The 18,114-nt window shown below is 42.5% G+C and overlaps 1 protein-coding gene across 7 annotated transcripts in view; it reads right to left on the bottom strand.

Annotated features, from left to right (window-relative positions):
• Positions 1–9,831: 9,831 nt before the first annotated feature.
• Positions 9,832–18,114, bottom strand: part of LOC138064098 (3',5'-cyclic-AMP phosphodiesterase 4D) — a 402,077-nt gene continuing 393,794 nt past the window's right edge. For all 7 annotated transcript variants that reach the window (XM_068925073.1, XM_068925074.1, XM_068925077.1 and 4 more), the window contains exons 12-15: positions 16,568–16,722; positions 15,934–16,056; positions 15,228–15,410; positions 9,832–14,586 (exon numbers count right to left, since the gene is read on the bottom strand). In XM_068925073.1, the coding sequence (XP_068781174.1) occupies positions 14,176–14,586; positions 15,228–15,410; positions 15,934–16,056; positions 16,568–16,722 (872 nt within the window). In that variant the 3' untranslated portion in view covers positions 9,832–14,175. The remainder of the gene's footprint in view (positions 14,587–15,227; positions 15,411–15,933; positions 16,057–16,567; positions 16,723–18,114) is intronic.

Below are 18,114 nucleotides of genomic sequence, written 5' to 3'. Positions count from 1 at the left end.
TTTTGTCAGAGTTTACTCTGCTGGGTCAATCCCTCTCCTCATTTACATTACAAAAAGGCAGTATTTTACCTCTTCAAACTACAAAGGTAGCCTCTGTGACTTCCTGGCCTCCTCTCCCTTCCTGCAGCTAGAATCAGAGAACACATAAGCCATAAAAGTGTGAACTTTCTCCATTCATCTCGAACCGAGTGTTATATTCAAAATCTATTTTAAACCTTAAAATGCCATCACCTGCTTGATCCTTGAGACTTTCCTGACTACCCCCACATAAAGGGTATAAAATACATCTGAAGGCAAGGCAGAGGTCATTATGTTGCACGATTTGCTCACAGATCCGTAGTCATAAGCCATTTTCAGGCATGTCTGAGCAGTGTTCCTCGTAAATAAAACAGTAGCACCTTAGTGCACATGTGTATGTGTATTTCCATATATTAATCTGGTCATTTAATTTGCCTAAATGTTGCTTCAGTTGTCTAAGGCTGTACATTTTGCTGCTTGTTGACAGAGGAATGGGTAGGGTGGGCCAGGAATGCTTGCCTCATTCCCAGCTCTTTGTCGCTTTGCTGGACGAATGAGATCAGCCAGTCAGCGCATAGTCTCTCACTCGAGTCTAAATTGTTAGTGGAGGTGAGTTTAATCTGAGCTAGAAGACTTTGCATTGAAGCTGTTAATATACATTCATATGTTCCTTCTTACTGACAGTGTTGCAAGGAAGGTACTTGCTTATAGAGAGCGTAGCCAGATGTTTGCTGGTGATAACAGCTTAAATCGCACCCAGGTGGATTCACTAGCCTGGGTGCTAATGGCCTGCACTGGTCAGCCACTTTCTGATGAGTGCAAACTATTGCACCAGAGAAATATCTTTGCCCACATGCTCAGGCAGAACTTCCCCTTCCCAACAAGCAAAGATAGATTTTTTTTCCACACTGAGCATAGGTTATTTTGTATCTCTTTTACTGACAGAAGCATAATAAACTTTCCTAAGTCATGAGTTTCAAAAGGTCACTAAGCAATAGCGATTTCTTTACTGTAAAAGCTTTTTGGAAAATTTTAGCTCATAGTTACATACAACAAACTCCACGCTGCATTAAAACTTGTTAGCCAACGTCAAACGCCAACCCGTCACCTTGAAATACACATGGATGCTTTCTGTGAGTAAGTAGACTGTAACTCCCCTCTGTATCGGGGGAAGCTGCTACTTTATTTTTGGTTAGAAGAGATGATAAAGTAGGTTGTAGATGATCTAAAATAGAATTCCATCTGCTGTGCCCACGGTTAAGCTGTTCATCTTTGCTCTGCCTGTGCAGTAGGCCTGAATAACTCTGAGCTGTCCCATAGACCTTTCCTCCAAGGCCTTTTCGGCCTCCACGCTCCAGGATCACAGTGCTATGAGGTTCCTTCTGCGCTCGGTGGGTGAGCTCTGGCCCAGCTCCCCAAACGCTCTCTGCATGTGGTACTCTCCCTGCCCACCCTGAGCCCTCTGCGCACCCTCCGTCCAGCATCACCTTCTGCACATGGGTGCTTGCAGGGTAATAATTCTTGTGCTAGGATCAAACCTCCCTGCATCACGCTTTCCCATCAGCCTCCCCTACCCAACCACATTCCCATCCAACTCAAGGAGATACTGCAGAGCCCACACTAGAGGCATATCCCAGAGGTCCTGGGGCTCTGAGGGGGCTGCACAGCCATTTATCTTGCTAGAAACCATTTCATGAACAAACTCAGGGTATTTTACAGCTGTTAATTAAGGGATCCTCAATGACTGAGCCAGGAGGCCTTGTGCTTGTCCCTCTTCTAACAAGCTCAGTAATTTTGCTGTATGAGCCTTATAATAGGAAAAACAACCTTGAAATTTGCAGTGTGTTTGCTACCTCCTTTTCAGGAACCTTCACTTCACCTTGGATGTTGTAATCACCTTTTTTAACCTACCATTATTATCGACAGCAAGAAGCAGTGATTTTATTCACTTCTTTTACAAACCCAACCATCCCTTCAAGAACTTTGGAATAACAGTGGCTGGGTGGCTCTAAAAAACACTTTTCACTGTCACCATCACAGAAGATAATGCCGACAAGCCCAGCTTCTCTGCCATATTAATTATTAATAAAGCTGAACAGTGGAGCAGTTCAGCTGAAGCAGCATGAAGGATAAAGGAGCGATTTATACCCGCTCTTGTGCTGCCCTTCCAGCATCCTGCTAATGCACTCAGAGTAATTCACCATACTTCCAGTGACCCACAGTTAAATCCCCCCTTCCCTTCCCCGCTCTTTTTTTTTTTTTTTTTTTTTTAAATCAGGCACAAAAGTCTACCTGTTAGGGAAAATTTGAATTTGTCAGTGATAGAGTGGGCTGTCAGTGGTTCCATCAGCCCATGAATCTCCCAGACCCACAGTGATGCCTGAAATGCAATACAGGGTTCTAGATAGAGGCTTTTATGAAGGATTTTCCCCTATTGATCTTTCTTCACAATAACGTGCTGCTACATACTAAATTTAATGTATAAATATTAAGGAGTGTCCAAAATAGCATTTCCTCTCAACCACCAACACCTAAATCTGCCCAGCAGTCAGTGACCAATCTGACAGCTTTTCCACAGCGCCCCACTGGCAGCCCAGCTGGAAGCTGTGCGCTCCGTGTTCTCTGTGCACCTTGTAGCACCCTGTGCCGAGACCGTCCACTGATGCAAGACCTATTCCCAGAAAGCTGTGGGAGTCCCCCTACCTGCTACTGGGTGGCCACTGGGATACCGCTCCATCATTGAGAGAGCAGGAAGGGGAAGTACTTGGATTTCATCTCCGTGAAAATCATCTTTGTCTTCATTTCTCCCGGATCCAGCACAGCAGAGGAAAGCTTGGGTACCACCACAAAGATACCTTTCACTAAAGTGAGGCAAATCTTAACATTTACTCCCCATAGAAAGAGCTGCTATCACTCTTGCCAGGAAAGGGTCATGGCAACAAGGATACTGCAGGAGTCTGCAAAGACTTGGGTGTGCCACAGATAACTGTCCAAATGTATCTAAAATAAAACTCCAGGCTTCTGCGGCTGGCCATCGGTAACCAAGAATACAGGCAGCCCAAAATCACATCCTGCTCTCAAAGCCACAGTAAGCATTTGTCCCTGTGCAATGTCAATCATTGCATTCAGTTTTGATTTTAACACTCAGCAAGCACTAAGCCCTCAGGAGAAAAGCAAGCCAGTTAACCTGCTGGAGAAACATGCTTCGTCACCACCCACGCCTCCTCCTCAGCAGCAGCTTGTCCGGACAGCCCATCTGGAAGAGATGAACTTCAGGACTGCTACTGCAGCCATCCCATGGGAAAATAGCACTGGGACTTCACTGCAATCACCCAGCCGGCAGAGCGCCGACACCAGCAAAACCAACCGAGCAGAAAGCCCCAGGGTTTAAAGCTACCTGAGTCAGACACAAGGGCTGGTCACTGAATGGGATCTGCAACAAAATGTTTTGAAAAGGAATCCCTACTATCTCTCTGGACAGTTGCAGACCAGTGAGAAGCACTGGCTGGTATTAATATATATAAAGATAGGGCTTGCACAGGGAATTTTAGGGGCAGAAGGGGTCAAAGCCATCTGATACTTCCAATAAAGCATGAATTAGTTGTCTTGCTTACCTGGAGACGAAAAAAAAAAAGCAGGACCATTTGTTATAAGTCATGCTTCTTAATGCTCTTTCAGCTTGCACAGTCTAAAAGATAAACTGTTTGAATATTACCTGTGTTCAATACAACTCATTATCGGCTGCGGAGGAGGGCACTGGGACTGCACTTGCAAGCTGACTCCTCTGGCCCTCCTAGAGGCCCCCTTCCCCTACATCCGTGTTGCCTGTGCAGCTGTCCATGGAGCGTTGCACACCAGAGCCTGCAGCTTGCAGGGACGGTGGAGGCACCTTCCTTTGGGTCCTGCCTCGTGCAGCGTCCATGGCTTCGCTTTGGCCAGCTCAGTCTGTGGTGCTTTGCTCTGCGTCGGCTCACCCTGAGCTGCAGACCCTGCAGAGAGAACAGTCTCGCCCCAGGGAATCCAGGGAGCGTGGCAGGTTTCCCTCCCAGTCGTGGTTGGGATATGGACCACCTGAGATATTTTCAGTGATTCATTTCAGCCTCAGATTGCCAGTTTTCCAGAGGACCTTTCGCTCAGATGCCTGCAGCTCAACTAGCACTCAGACATGCGAGCTGTATTTAGCTGAGAGCAACCACTCCAGGTGATCGTAGGCAAGTCTCCTGCAGCAGGGAGAGGCTGCTCAGCCTGAAAGACCAGTACCTAACAGCCTCAGATCACAGAGGATTTTTTGTTTTAGATGATTTGTAGCTCTTCAGTCCTTTTAAGAGCAGTGTCTACGGTTAAGACATTCCATGACTGAGGATCTTCTCTTTGGTTTCCTCCCGCTCCTCCTTCTCCTCTCCATCTCTCAGCCTCCTCTCTCCAACACATCCACAGATTTTCAGTAAGGCCCAAGGGGTCTACACAAATGGATGCCCTGCAGAGAGTAAGAAAAGCAGAGGACACAGCAGAAGGTTGCATCACTACAAAGAAGTGCCAAGACCCTGGGCCAGACTGTAATAACCTTCATTTCTTTTTCTTTTTTTTTCCTCACTTTTTTCTAAATTTCCTTGAAAATTTTCTTTTTCCTTTCCTCACTTGTGTCTCACTGAGGGTTTGATACTTGAATTCAAGGCAATCTGGGACAGTCCATTAGTGATAGGTTGCAATGTGATCTCATCAGCTAATTGCACCTGAGGATGGCTGTGTCTTACATGAGTATCCTTCAGGGAGGTTAGAGGTATTGCAGAGAGAGTTTCTTCCAGAAAAATCGCACTAGCAAAAAAGAAACCACCACCACTAACAAAAAATCCAGCCAATCAACACCCACTGTATACTAATCTTGCTGCTTTTATATACAGACATTAAGTTGTTTAATTAAAAGCATCATTACACCCTGTGTCTGGATACTTCAGAAGGAGGCATTCCCTGTTCTTTACTTCTCCCTAGTTTGCTCCACATCCACCCACTTTCTTCAGCTTCCTGGTAGCAGGACCTGGGAGGCATCTCAAGAGGCACAGGACTATGTGCCATTACCTCTTGCCTTCCTTAACCTTGCCACAGCAGAGCTGACTGCTGGGCCTTCGATAAAAGCACTCAGTAGGGTGCACTTAGTTGCCCTTTTTCGATCGATTTTGCATTTGGGAAGCACTGGGAGCCATCACGGTGCTTTAAGGGGCAGTACTTGCCAGGGAGAGAGTACCTGCCTCTGTAACGCAGCTCTTCTCTGGGCTTGCACCGAGACAATTGTTAGCTGTAGTCAGAGCTCCCTCCCTGCAGTCCCTGGGGAGAAACACAGCTGATGTACTGTCTGTCTACATGCCCTATTCTTTAACTCTTGAAGCCATTAGACAGATTTTACCACATTTAAGAGCCTAAATTCCTAAAAAAAAAAAGTGTGAAAATAAACAGGCAACTAAAGGAGAAAAAAAAAATGCTCAAATTTGTCTACTCATTGAGGGGCAGGCTCAGCTGCGAACTCCAGATAAAGCATCACCCCCTGGGTGGTGGGGGTGAAAGGGAAGTGGCACGAGAAAGCAGGCTCTGTACGCCCTGCTACTCTCAGAGATCTGTGCTTTTCCTGCTGCCGGTATTCATTTCACAATCATAATGAGACTCCTCAGAATGTGCTATGTGGGACAATGTCACACAATGTGTAATGTATCCCAGCGTAATGTCCTGACACATTTCCGGACAAACTGCAAAGTTTTCCTCTCTCACTCGCCAAGGAGACTGCCTTACAGTGCCAACAGCGCAATATTTCCCCCCTGGAGTGACGCCGCCGCTGCGTCACCCGGAAAGCAAGAAATTCAAAGAACGGGCCGGACTGTTGTCAGGTTATTGATTGTCAGGAATTCCTAAGCACAGGAGGCTTCGCAGCTCATGAATAAAAGGTTTAACTATATCCTTGAGGGATGGCGAAGGGGAATAGTGTTATTTGAAACGCCAGCTCCAGTAGCTGATGAGGCCTCGCAAATGCAGAGGTATTTGATATATGGAGAAGTGAAAGGCGCACTTGTGAAAATACACACATGTACGCATTCGGAGCTGCAATCACATCACAAGCACGGCGAAGCACGAGCCCACCTCCACTAACGGCAAGCATTACTCTCAGTACTGAAAGGCGCTTTCTGCCCTGTCCTGGACACAGCTGTGCTGACCCATGCAGTGAACCGACCCTGTCAAACTCCATTACCTAAAGACGGGAGAAAAAGGAAACCCAAATCAAAACATATTTAGGGCAAGAGAGAGAAACGACAGGACAGAAAACGCAGCTGCACATCTCCTCTCTCAGGATGGCCCTTGCTGCCTGGGGACCCTGAGGACGGCAGCGGCAGGATGCGCCCGGGAGAGCCGCTGCCGGGGTGGGAGCAGCAGGGGCATGGTCTCCCGGTCCCTAGATCCAGGAGCTCTCCTAGGGGCTGTGACTGACGGCAGCTTCCCGGGCCCTTTAGCGCGTGTCCCACCAGCCAGCGTCACGCCCTGGCTGGGGCTGCCGGGGAGGCGCAGCGCCGAGCCCTTCGACGGGGCCGCGCTTCCCCTCCCGCAGGAAGCGACGCTGGCGCACGACTGCCAGCCACCGGCTGCCGACAGCCCGGGGACGACGGGCGAGCGGGAAGCGGCTTCCGTCCTTCGTCACAGCCCCGGCTGCCCAGCCGCCCCCGCGGGCGGCCCGGCGGCTCGCTCGGGAGCCGGCCCCGCGTGGACAGCGGCTCCCGCTCGCAGCGCCTGCACGCGCGGCCGCTGCGGTCTCGCCGAGGAGACGAGGCAGGGAGCCGCGCTCCTGCGCTCGGCCCTGTCGGGCACGCTCCCTGCCGGCAGCCAGGCTCACCCAGGCTGCATTCATTAAAAAAAAAAAAACAAAACCACACACACACAAGAAAACAACACAAAAAACACCAGGGAGGAGCACGTGCAATTGCAGCACGTGCCTCCAGTTCGGCTGGGGAAAACACGGCTGACGCCGTGATGCTAACGCAGAGGGACACCGAGACGCTGCAGCAGGAGAGCACGCTGCGGCGATCAGACAGCTCTGCAGGCTGATCGCCCGGCCTCGTGCTGCGCCACTCACCCGCCCTCTCTCGGGGAAGAGATAAACAGAGTGGCATTAAGAGACGTTTTGCCACAGGACCTCCTTCACCACTGAATCCAGCTGTGGCCTTTCGCTCCTGCAAGCGCATGTGGAAGCAGCAGGACAAGGGAGAATGTTAAACCAGAAGCTCAGCTCAAACCAGAGGTTGTTATTAGAAGAAAAGAAATCTAGAGCCTTTTGTCAGAAAAGAAAATGCTTTGCTGTCTTGCAATAAATGGCCTTACTGCTTTATGGCTTGAAAAAAATCATTGCTGTAGGAAAGGCACCTCCACTCCTTACTGCTTCTGTGTCCTTCAACCCCTACCCCCACCATTTGGGCAAGGAACCAGCCATTGCTGGCCAAAGTGAAAACAAAGTTATAACATAGTTCCTTAAATCCTTTCAAAGGTAGCAGTTGTGGAGCTAAAACTGTTTTGTGTGGCTCCTAGCGCCATTCATCACGTTGCTTAGTCCTAACAGCGATGTTTCCCCTGATCCTGGTCACCAGCAAGGTACCTGCAAGCACAAGAAGTGAATGAAATCAGCTGCTGCTGCTGCTCTGTATTTCTGCTTGAATTTGTCTCATTATCAGCTTCCAGTTATTCGGCTCCACTGCTTGAGACTGCCTTTGCCTGCTAGACAAAAGGACAGATTGAAGGACTATGGCATTTCTGTCCCACCACAATCAAATCATATCTTAATCTTTTCTGTCAAATAAGAGAAATTCCTCATTTTCCTTGAATCTTGTTAGACAGCAAGATTAGAGGTTTTTAATAACTTACATTTTCTACTACATTTTTTTTCTTCTCAAACTGCATCTCTAAGTATCACTACCAGACCTGAACACCATTATTTGAATAGCATCCTCAGCACTACTATGGGTTGTTTAAAAGAGCTCCCATTCACTACTGCTCAAGTGTTTCATTAGCCCTTTTATAGCCAACCACGTGGTCAGGGATGTTTCTCTGCAGCTACGATTACACCAGCATCATCTCATATACCAGCTGTATCACTCATTCCTTGATGGCCTCTCACCTGGTGAATGGGCTCACCTTCTTTAATCCCAAGATGCATGTGGTTATTAGGGACATGGCTTATGGGAAAGGAACAAGGGAGAGAAGGAGCGAGAGAGAGTGAGCACAATTGCTTTGAAGCAGAGCTAAGGCTGCTTCTCTCTTTGCTACAAGCCTAGTAATTTCAAGACCCTCAAAATATTTACCTTGTGAGAAGAGAAAAGTATAGCTTTATATCCAAGAATCTCAGACAGAATTAAAATCAAATTCAATTCTCTTATTTCCAAGGCACAGAATCACCTTTGACAGTATGACTTGATCCTGGTTGGGGGCACTTCCACCTGCCCAGGTTTTGCTCCCAATTTGTCACTATGATCTCTTTTGCTTGGACTTCCTATCCTCCCCCTTTATTACTTTTGCAGATTTCTCAACCAGTTTTTCTGATAGGAAGAAGCTAGAGGATTTTCCTTACCCTGCAGGCTGCACTAAACAGAACTAACCGAAGGCTTTTGGAATATCTTTGAACTTTTTTTTTTTTTTCTGCAAAAACTATGCAAAATTATTCACAGCTGGTGGAGAAACTGGGCTGGTCATCCCAGTAAACACTATGTGTGCTAGCAGCTGTCATTTTTGTTTCCAGTGCTGCAGAGAGGGTGAGCAAACAAAGCTGCAGCCTCTTCAGACTATTTGCCTACTAGGTAATAGAGGAGTCATTAGCTCAAAAATATGTTGAGCTCCTCGAGCAGCAGCTGGTTGCAGTGAAACAGGGCATCCAGTTGGGGTTTGCTCTGATACTTGCCTACTCTGATGCGTCATTTTTTACAAGCACTGAGACAGAGAAGGTGCTACCAGAGGATGTAAGAAGCAGTGCGTGAGTCCTGCCAGGCTCACCATGCACCCAGCTACATTACCCGAGTTCCTTACTGAAAAGGTTTTAATAGCACTAACAAGAATTTGAGGTTCCTTCTTCCCTTCATGTTATAAAGGCTTATTCATGTACTGCAAAGCATCTTCCAGTTAAGGCTGCTGGGAAAGTGTGAGGATGAGTGTCAGAAATGGCAAGCACCACCTGGTTCCTCTGCCCCAGCACTTAGGGCAGCTGCCTTCACCTTCAGAGGCTTGCCACCCTCTTCTGCCACCAATGTTTGGTTCAAAAGGAGTCTCATGGCTTGGTAGTCCTTATTAGCAAATTAACTTCTTCACTTAAGCAACCAACCAATCCTCCACACTCCGATCAAGAGGAGGTCAGTTTATGCAAGCCACTTCCAGAGTTGTACCTGCTTTAACGCTAAAACTGAGCGCTCTAATACATTTCTTCTTCAAGACAACAGCTGTCATTTATGAAGCTGTGTTTTGCAAAACAACTTCTTTTTAAGCATCCGTTCAGAGCAGAGAGTGTCTGGTGAATATTTAACTATGGTACTCTTTTTTTTTTTTAATGGTATCCCAATGTATTGCTCTTCTAGGCAATCTTTTGTCTCCTACTTCCTTTAAAACTGAGATTTTATTTTCTCAGGATAGGCTTCTGTTGCCGCTGAAGTCAATGGCAAAATTTCCCAGAACTTGAAAGTGATTCCTTTTCTGTACATCTGTATAGCCCCTTTCTAGAACAGACTTTTTAAATGAATATACTGCATTTGACTGACTTTTCTGATTTAAACTCACATTTATTTTTTATTATGTGTCCAAAACAGTGTATGGTGATAAAAATATAGTCATCTAACTATTCTGGCATTGTTATTTCTCTTAAGAGCTCACAACTATGGCTCACGTGTACAAAAGATTTACCTTGCAAAAGAAAATCAAGTACAGTAACTAGGCAGAATCAACCCATGCTTTTATTTCCATTGCATATAAAAATTTCATATGAAGGTATTGATGTACAGTACTATCCCATAGGCTGTAAGAGAGGCTAAGAAACCAGTGAAAGAATCATCATGTGCAATGGTCACACAAGTTGCCACTCTCAAGACATACCCAAAGGAAAAATCAAATTAAAACAATAACAAAAAATTGTTCAGGATTTCTGTCGTTATAGTGTCCCTTTTATACTGTTTAAAACAAAAGCAATCAAATTCCTTTGGGCCAGGGCTGCTAAAATCTACAGTTTGTGTCAAAAAGGAGGCTCTGTTTTTCCTTGAAAAAGAATCTCTCCTTTCACTGAAGTTGCATGCTACAAGGGCTGGGCATCGCTGGGATGGAGAAGAGGTGTTGACCTCACACTGGCAAATTCACTGCTATCAGGAGTTCAGCGTGGTCGAGAGCAATGTGATATTCAAACTGCAAGGGATGCTCAGAGTCCAACTTGCAAAACTAATACTAGTGTTATTAAAAGATCTAAAGGTTTACCCTTCTCCTATAGACCTAGTGCATTATGCTATACACACCTGTACAAAGCCTTAGATACAGCTATACAAAATAAAAGCTTTGGCTGCTTATAACACTAATATTAGTGTTGGAAAGCATTTCTAAGATTAAGGTTGTCTTTTGTCCTACTTTATGGATTCTGCTTATACAGTGATAACTGGTGCTACTGAATAAAGAAGGAATATTAAGGATGATTGTAAAAGAACACAGTGTATAAATTAAACCCTTTAATTCCAATTATTTCATTTTCCAATATGCATTAGAATCAAATGCTTATTAGAGATGCTGGCTACATAGTACAATTTCCAACACTGTTTCAGTAAAGCTCAGTACTGAAATATAGCATTACTTTTTTTAGTAGCAAGTAATGGCTGCAATAATCCCTGATGATAGTCTGTAAAAAAGATAATCAGAAAAGCAATGCAATTATATTGCCAGAAGTCTGGAAAAGCTGGGACTTCCGGGGGGGGGGTCATGGGTGAAAGCTCATTGTAATATATATACTACCTTGTACTAGTAACCCCATCAGCCAGCAAATAAAAATATGGTAGAAATGCCCAGCCCTTGCCCCACAGCTACCTTACTTTCAAATGCAGCAAAACAGAAGAAAATATTGTTTAAAGTTAAGGCACAGCCCTGGGACCAAAGACCTGCAGCTTTTTTATTGATATATCTTAATGTATTTTATACTTTTCTTGAATCTTCCATAAACAAGCTCTAAGGTGACACAGAATATATTACAGGAGAAAAAAAATGTACAAGGAATATGTATACACAATAATCATTCTCTCACCAAGAGTTTCCAAATATAGCAACACCACCCTGACAAGGATGATGTTATAATAAGAACTGATAATTTACAATTAACATTACAGTATGTACATTACAATAAATACATGGTTGTAAACAGAGACAAACAAGACTGTATTACAGGTAAGGTCATTTGGTGAGAAAAATGCATGGCACAAATAAAATAAATAATGCATTTTAAAAGAACTGTCAAAGCTTTCTGTAAAATCCATACCATTCAAGTTTTTTAAACTTCTGAATGCTATTTGTTCTATCTATAGTCTTTCAGTATAGTTTTTTTAACAATGACACAAAACAGTTTTAAAATTCAAATACAGCATTACTGAGTACAGTAACTTGCAAGCTAAAGTGTACTCTTATAAGCAATGTGAATTTTCTTTTTTCCCCACTCAATATCCAACTCATTGCATTTTCTTATGGCAAAAATATTTAGAACACATAAAGCCACTTGTACATTGTATTGTTTCAAAGCAGTGTGCAATGTAAAAACACACTTTGGCAAAAGAGGAAAAAAAAAGATTGTACAGTGCATTATATCCCTGGCTCTAAGAAATTATATAATTTTCTATTATTTGATTGTCCATATGTATGGGTGTATATCTTACAATATGGTGTTATTCTCTTTATTTACTTTCAATTAGTGCAGATACAAAACCTTTTCAGGTCCCTATTGATTATTTTGGAATTTCTATTGCTTTTCCATTATTAAGGTTTCAGGCACTCTTGGGGACTGAAAGGATTTTTAGGTGGGTTCAGGTTCAAGGAGAAATGAAGAAGAAAAAAAAGTCAAAAATTGAAAAAAAGATGAGGTCTCTTAATTCTCTTTCTTCCTTCAGTATCTTCTGTGCTAAGGCCCTGTGCCCTCCCAAGGTAGAGAAGTCTATGAGCTGGATATAGAAGAATGCAAAAGGCATTTAAAAGCTGAATTATTACTGAATAGGTTTTAAATAGGTTTTCATTCTAGATCTCGGACACTTAAATAGACACCTATTCATATCCACAAATTATTAAAAAAAAGAATACAAACAAGGGAAATAATGGCTGTGTCTGTTTTGTTTTGTTGAGAGATCATCTTGAACTTGCCATTTTACCAGAATGTTACAAAGCGGGACTCTGTTAACTTCTCTAGGCAACTATTTCCCTACACTCAAAACTACAACTTTAATGAAGGGTCTAACAGAAGAGATAAAATTCCTTCTCGTTTCATGTCACCAGTTAACGGGACTGCAAAATGACAAATACGAACTCCTAACTCCCTTTAACTTTCCAAGTCACAAAAACTTTCAATAACAATAAAACTTAAAAGTACAATTCCATTAGCACAAGTTGGATAAAGGATGAAAACCTCTAGGATTAAAACAATGTGGAGTAAACCACAACTCTCATGAAGCACTGCTCATTTACTTAAAAATATAAGGAAAAGAAAACATAAAAAAAGAAAACATAAGAAAAAGACTGATCTGGCTCTTCAGGCAACAAAACCATAAAAAACGCTGATCATTATTATGCCTCAGATTAGGAAATGGTTTAACTGGACAGCTGACACATAAATTGTTAGTAAGGGAGACAAAACTGGAAATATTATACTGGGTTTTTTTTGCCAAAACAAGTATTCCATACATTATATTAGTCTGTTCTGATTCAGCAATCTATAGCACCCAGCCAAAAATAGCCTGAAAGTGATGTTTGAGGGGGACTAATTAATACAACAGAATCGTTTTTATATTTAAAAAAAGACAATTCATGACCTTTTTTACTGGCTTTAGTCCTGCAAATCCTCATCTTAATGGTCCAGCTGGTTTCAATTAGACCATGTGTGTAAAGCTTAGTTTTGGAAGTAAGACAGAATTGGCAGGACCAGACCACTATGAGGAGAAGAGTACAACTAAGTTCCTCTAATGTGTCTGGGAAATTTTTGATAAAACTAAAGAATAGATGTCATCATACAGAAAGAGTTTTATGTAACATAAAGGATATTCATGGAAGTCATTAATATATAAAATGACAGACTTTTACAGCTCAATATTACCATGAAATTCTAAGGTGCAAAAATGAAGGAAAGAAATACAAACAATGAAAAAACCCAGAAGTATTATCCAGTGTAGCACAGATTTGTACTGAAAACTTGCAAGTTACTCTTTGGAAAAAAAAAAAAAAAAACAGTGGCAGATGAAGTCTGAAAGTGTTTTTCTTTAAATATAATACCTCAGTACATTTAATAATAAAAGTAAGCTCTACAAAAGATCTTTTACATATTATACAAAATGCAGAGGTTAGTGCAACCCACTGGGTCACACTTTTTTCAGTCATATATCAGGAAGACTTGAAATTAGAAAATTATGCAATTTCCACAGCTCATCTTCCTATTGGTAACAGATTCATGTTGTGTCCCATCACTTATGTGCATTTGTTTTCCAGTAGGAACCTCAGTTTCTTTTCTGTTTCCGCCGATGATGAACATTTTTCAATGCTTTGCTTGTGAAATAAAATGAAATCAAAAGCTATCAAAGCATACCAGCCTTTGGTTGGCAGGTGGTACTCCTCTGAAAACATTTCCTCTATTTAATCAAATCTGCCAAATGGAGAGCTTGCTAAAATGTAGTTTATGGATGTTCTCCCCTCTGCTTTCTGATGCCATGGAGGTGAAAATTCTGGTTACAATATTCCTGAGTGCCAAACTGAGTCATCAAGGTCAGTTTTGATTGACAAACGTTCTGGCAGATGACAGTGAGTTGTGATCATGGCTGTAGCGCGTGACACACACTTTGGAAACCTTTTCTACTTAAAAAAAAATAACAGAGAGAAGGAGGAAGAGAATGAGAGAGGACAAGAGAGAAAGCGACTGCGTCTTCATTGTTACGTGTCAGGAGAATGGTCTTCTACTACACAGGGTTCTGTCTGGTTCTCCTCCTCTTCCACTTCTTCCCCTACTTGCTCATCAAGAGGAATTTCAGTGGATTCTGAATCCTGGGTGCAAAGAGTCTTGGAATCACTGCAGCTGGTGTCTTCTTCTACTTGACTTCCACTGTCCTTTTCGGTGTCTGACTCACCATCTTCCTCCAAGGTTAGTTCAAACTGGAATTTTTCAGTTTGGCCCTGCCTACCCTCTTCCTGGTCATCAGGTGCAGGAGAGGGACTTTGAGGGATTGTGCTCTGGTACCATTCTCGATTGTCCTCCAGCGTATCTAAGATATCCTGGGCATCCGGGTGAACAAGATCCGCCCATGTCTCCCACAGAGGATGAACAATGTAGTCTATAAACCCCACCTGTTTCAAATAATGCAAAAGTCGGATGAGATCTTAATCATAAAGAAATAAACAACTATGCATAAAAGTCACATTTATTTTTTCTGTACAAATGCTTTTTCTGTACAGGCAGACGCTTCTGATATTCAGGCTGGCAAAAAGGAAGACAGCACCACAACACTATCCTGAAGGTGGCTGAAAGGAACCCATGCTGCTCTACGTAGAAGATAGGTTCTTCTAGCATTTCGAACGTCTGATTCAGGATATTGGATAAGGACTTGGAAAGGATTGGTCTTCATATGAACTGTTCATTCAAAACAACTCCACTGCATCTACTGAGCCAAACAGCTGTTTTACATTTAGTTCTGCTTTTGAAGGAAATCCTAATGAGTAGATATGCAATATTCTTTTCTGAAACATATGCTTCATTGCAGGTAACTACAGTGATGGAATCTCTTCAGCAAACACACGGCTATGCCCTATGTTTTCGCAGTAAGTGAACTCCCCACACTCACTACTTGGATGCTGCATTAACTAGGGAAAAAAAAATCTACATTCAGAAGTTCAGCAAACTGAAAAGAATGGCTGTCTGTAAAAGGGAAAGAATCCTTTTCTATTAAAATGCCATAGTATGTTATTTGACTGCTATTCGAATTAATTACCTGTGATTTTTCTACTGATGCATTGTGCTTATCACACATGGGACTTATCTCCATTCCTCTCTCTCTTTCCCTGTCTCCTTGACGGAAGAATTCCTCCATTATTCTGTCTGTCCACTGGCGGTAGAGATGGAGTGGCTTGGTTGGATTGCTTAGATCTGCACAGTGCACCATATTCTGAAGAACCTAAAATAGATGAAAACATACCATCTACTGAGCACCTGCTGTGTTATTGCGGGAGAGAATAAAAAGCTCCTTTTCCATTTACACATTTGATAGCTGTGAAACAGAATCTTGAAAACCCATGTAGTGCAAAACTTGTTCTAAACAGCAAAAACTTATGTGTGGGGGTGGTTTTCACACTTGCATTAATAGCCATGAATTATCTCACTTCTGCAGCTTCTGCCTATATAAGAGGTAGAAAACGTTTCAGTGAAAGACCAATCAGGCAGATAGTTTGAAGGGCAGGCCAAAGCCAAATTCAATCCAGAAAAAGTGCTTTACCACCTCATTACTCTCTCAAAGAGCCACTCAGTAGGCTCTGTCCATGTTAGGACGTGGCACATGTAAGAGACATACGTGAAGATAGAATAGAGAATCATGAGGTATGAACGGACAGCTAAGCTAACCCATTCTGGAGACTGGGGAGGCACACGTTATTAATCACTTAAGTTCATGCAAGTGACCGTTTTCAGACGAATTTTCTTACCTGAATCCTGTCTGAATAGTTATCAAGAAGTAGGACACCAGAACTTGTCACTTTTTTGGTTTCAACCATAGTTTTTAAATCAGCCAACAGATTCATATGCTTAGACATGTCTGTTGCAAGTACCTTGAAAGAAAGAAAGAAAAAAGCAAATTACTTTACTGATTTATTAAAAATCTTTAAATACAAAAATAAACAGTTCTCAGGGAAAGCATAATTTCTATACCTGAATACACTATTAACGTCTGAGTCTCATATGTCATTAGTGCCCAAAGAATAAGTTTTTGTTTTATTTTAAAAATATGACAAAATAATTGGGGCGCCATTCAGAAAGATTTGATCAGCCTAAGTTCATTGCCAACTCAGCAGCAAATTTTAGCTGCGATGGTCCAAAAGCAGACAGACATTTTAATATCAAAACAACCTGAAGCAAGATTGCATATCTTTCAAAAATGTATAGCTGGTATTTAAATAGAAAAGAGTCTGCTATTCACGTTTGGACAACACATAATAAAACTTAAAACTTCTAATTCATTGCTTACATGTCTAACAACAGGTAATTTATCATAAAACTTTACTGTGCTTTATTACTCAATTTGATAGCACTATGAAAGGAGGAATCTGAAGCGGAACTTACAATGTCAATGACCATTTTCCTCAATGATTGCCTCTGTTTTTTGGTCAAATTCTGGAAAATGTCACAATTCTCTTCCTGTAGCAGCTTGAAGCCCACAGCTAAGTGGTGATTCTCCAGTACTGATGAGTCATTGTACATCAAGGCGAGTTCAGAATCTGCAATAACAGTCACAAGGCAGAATGTTACCAAAGCCTGTGCTTCCACTAAATTCCTTATGATTTTTCAGATTCATTACATTCATAGCACGATTTAAAGATGAACTTCTAGAAACAGAGTTCCTGTAGTTCACATCATATCGCAACTTACAAAATTAATGACTGAGCACCTTCGCAAATCGAGAAAAAGTATTTTGAGGAAAATAAAAAGCAAGCTTTGCACTGAAGTGTGTGCATATAGGCCTGGAGTTGCAAGTTAGAAAACAGTACAAGGAAGACATTTTCAGAACTTATTTTCATAGGCACACGAGGTCGCATAGAAAATATTATGCAAAAGCATACATACACTAAAACACACACACACTAAAACACATTCTACTGTCTTCTCTTCTCCTTCCCTCCCACCACAACTATTGAAATTCAATTGTTCAAGTTAAGTTGCACCTATCCACTACTCAGACCCAGGAACGCAGAGCTGAGGCTTTGTTGCATGTCAAGCAGACAGCACACATCTTGGTTTTCAAGCACTGTACTCCTGCAATTATCTCAGGCACTCAGATGACTAGCAGATTAGGTCCTGGGGTCATTAGTCTATGACACAAGTATGTTTGGAGAGGAGGCTGATAGGACAGTTAACAGTTACACTTCTGAGCTTTTTCCTGGAAAGTCATGTGGCTTGAAAATGTCAGCAGTGGCCTTGCTGTTTGTCGCATACTTTAGTGGAGTGCAATCAAGTACAGATGCCATAACGCTGCCTTCTCTCGCAAGTGTGTTCTTAACTTGGTCATATGGTATGGCTGTGGGAATAAGTGGAGGTCACATACCTTCTCAGCAATGCCCATACTAAGGCACATGCAAGGTCTGCATTTGTCCACTTAGGCACACTGAATAGCCAGCTTTTACAAATAAGTGCAGTTAAGATTGTTTTCTGCACATATTTAGATTCTACACAGGTACACATCTGGATTGCATGCACATAATCAGGCTGTGTGTGTTTTAAGACAAGGTTTGCAAATGAATCTGTCATCAAAGAAGAATACTTTATATGCAATCACACTTATCATGTATCGATATTAATTTCTACTTATCACAGTTCTTCTAGCCTAAATGTAGCCATACATGAGTCTATTCTGCTGGTTGTCCTCATTATCTTCTTTTACAGCAGCTTTGCTTTAAAATCCCTCTGGCTCAACAGGGTGCCAATAAAAGCTCTCCTCTTCAGATTTCATGAGTCTCATTATGCATTCGCCTGCTGTCTCCCTCTCCTGCCCTCAACACGTCAATCTTATGAATCAGGAAATCCTTCCTCTACTTTCCTTATCCTGATGGCAGCAAAGCCATAATAGCAAAAGGGAAAAAGAAAGTGAATTTGTCAATGTCTTCTTCCATCGC

This window comes from Struthio camelus, chromosome W (assembly GCF_040807025.1).
Source record: "Struthio camelus isolate bStrCam1 chromosome W, bStrCam1.hap1, whole genome shotgun sequence".
Taxonomy (NCBI): Eukaryota; Metazoa; Chordata; class Aves; order Struthioniformes; family Struthionidae; genus Struthio; species Struthio camelus.
This window is presented reverse-complemented; position numbering and strand designations above follow the sequence as displayed.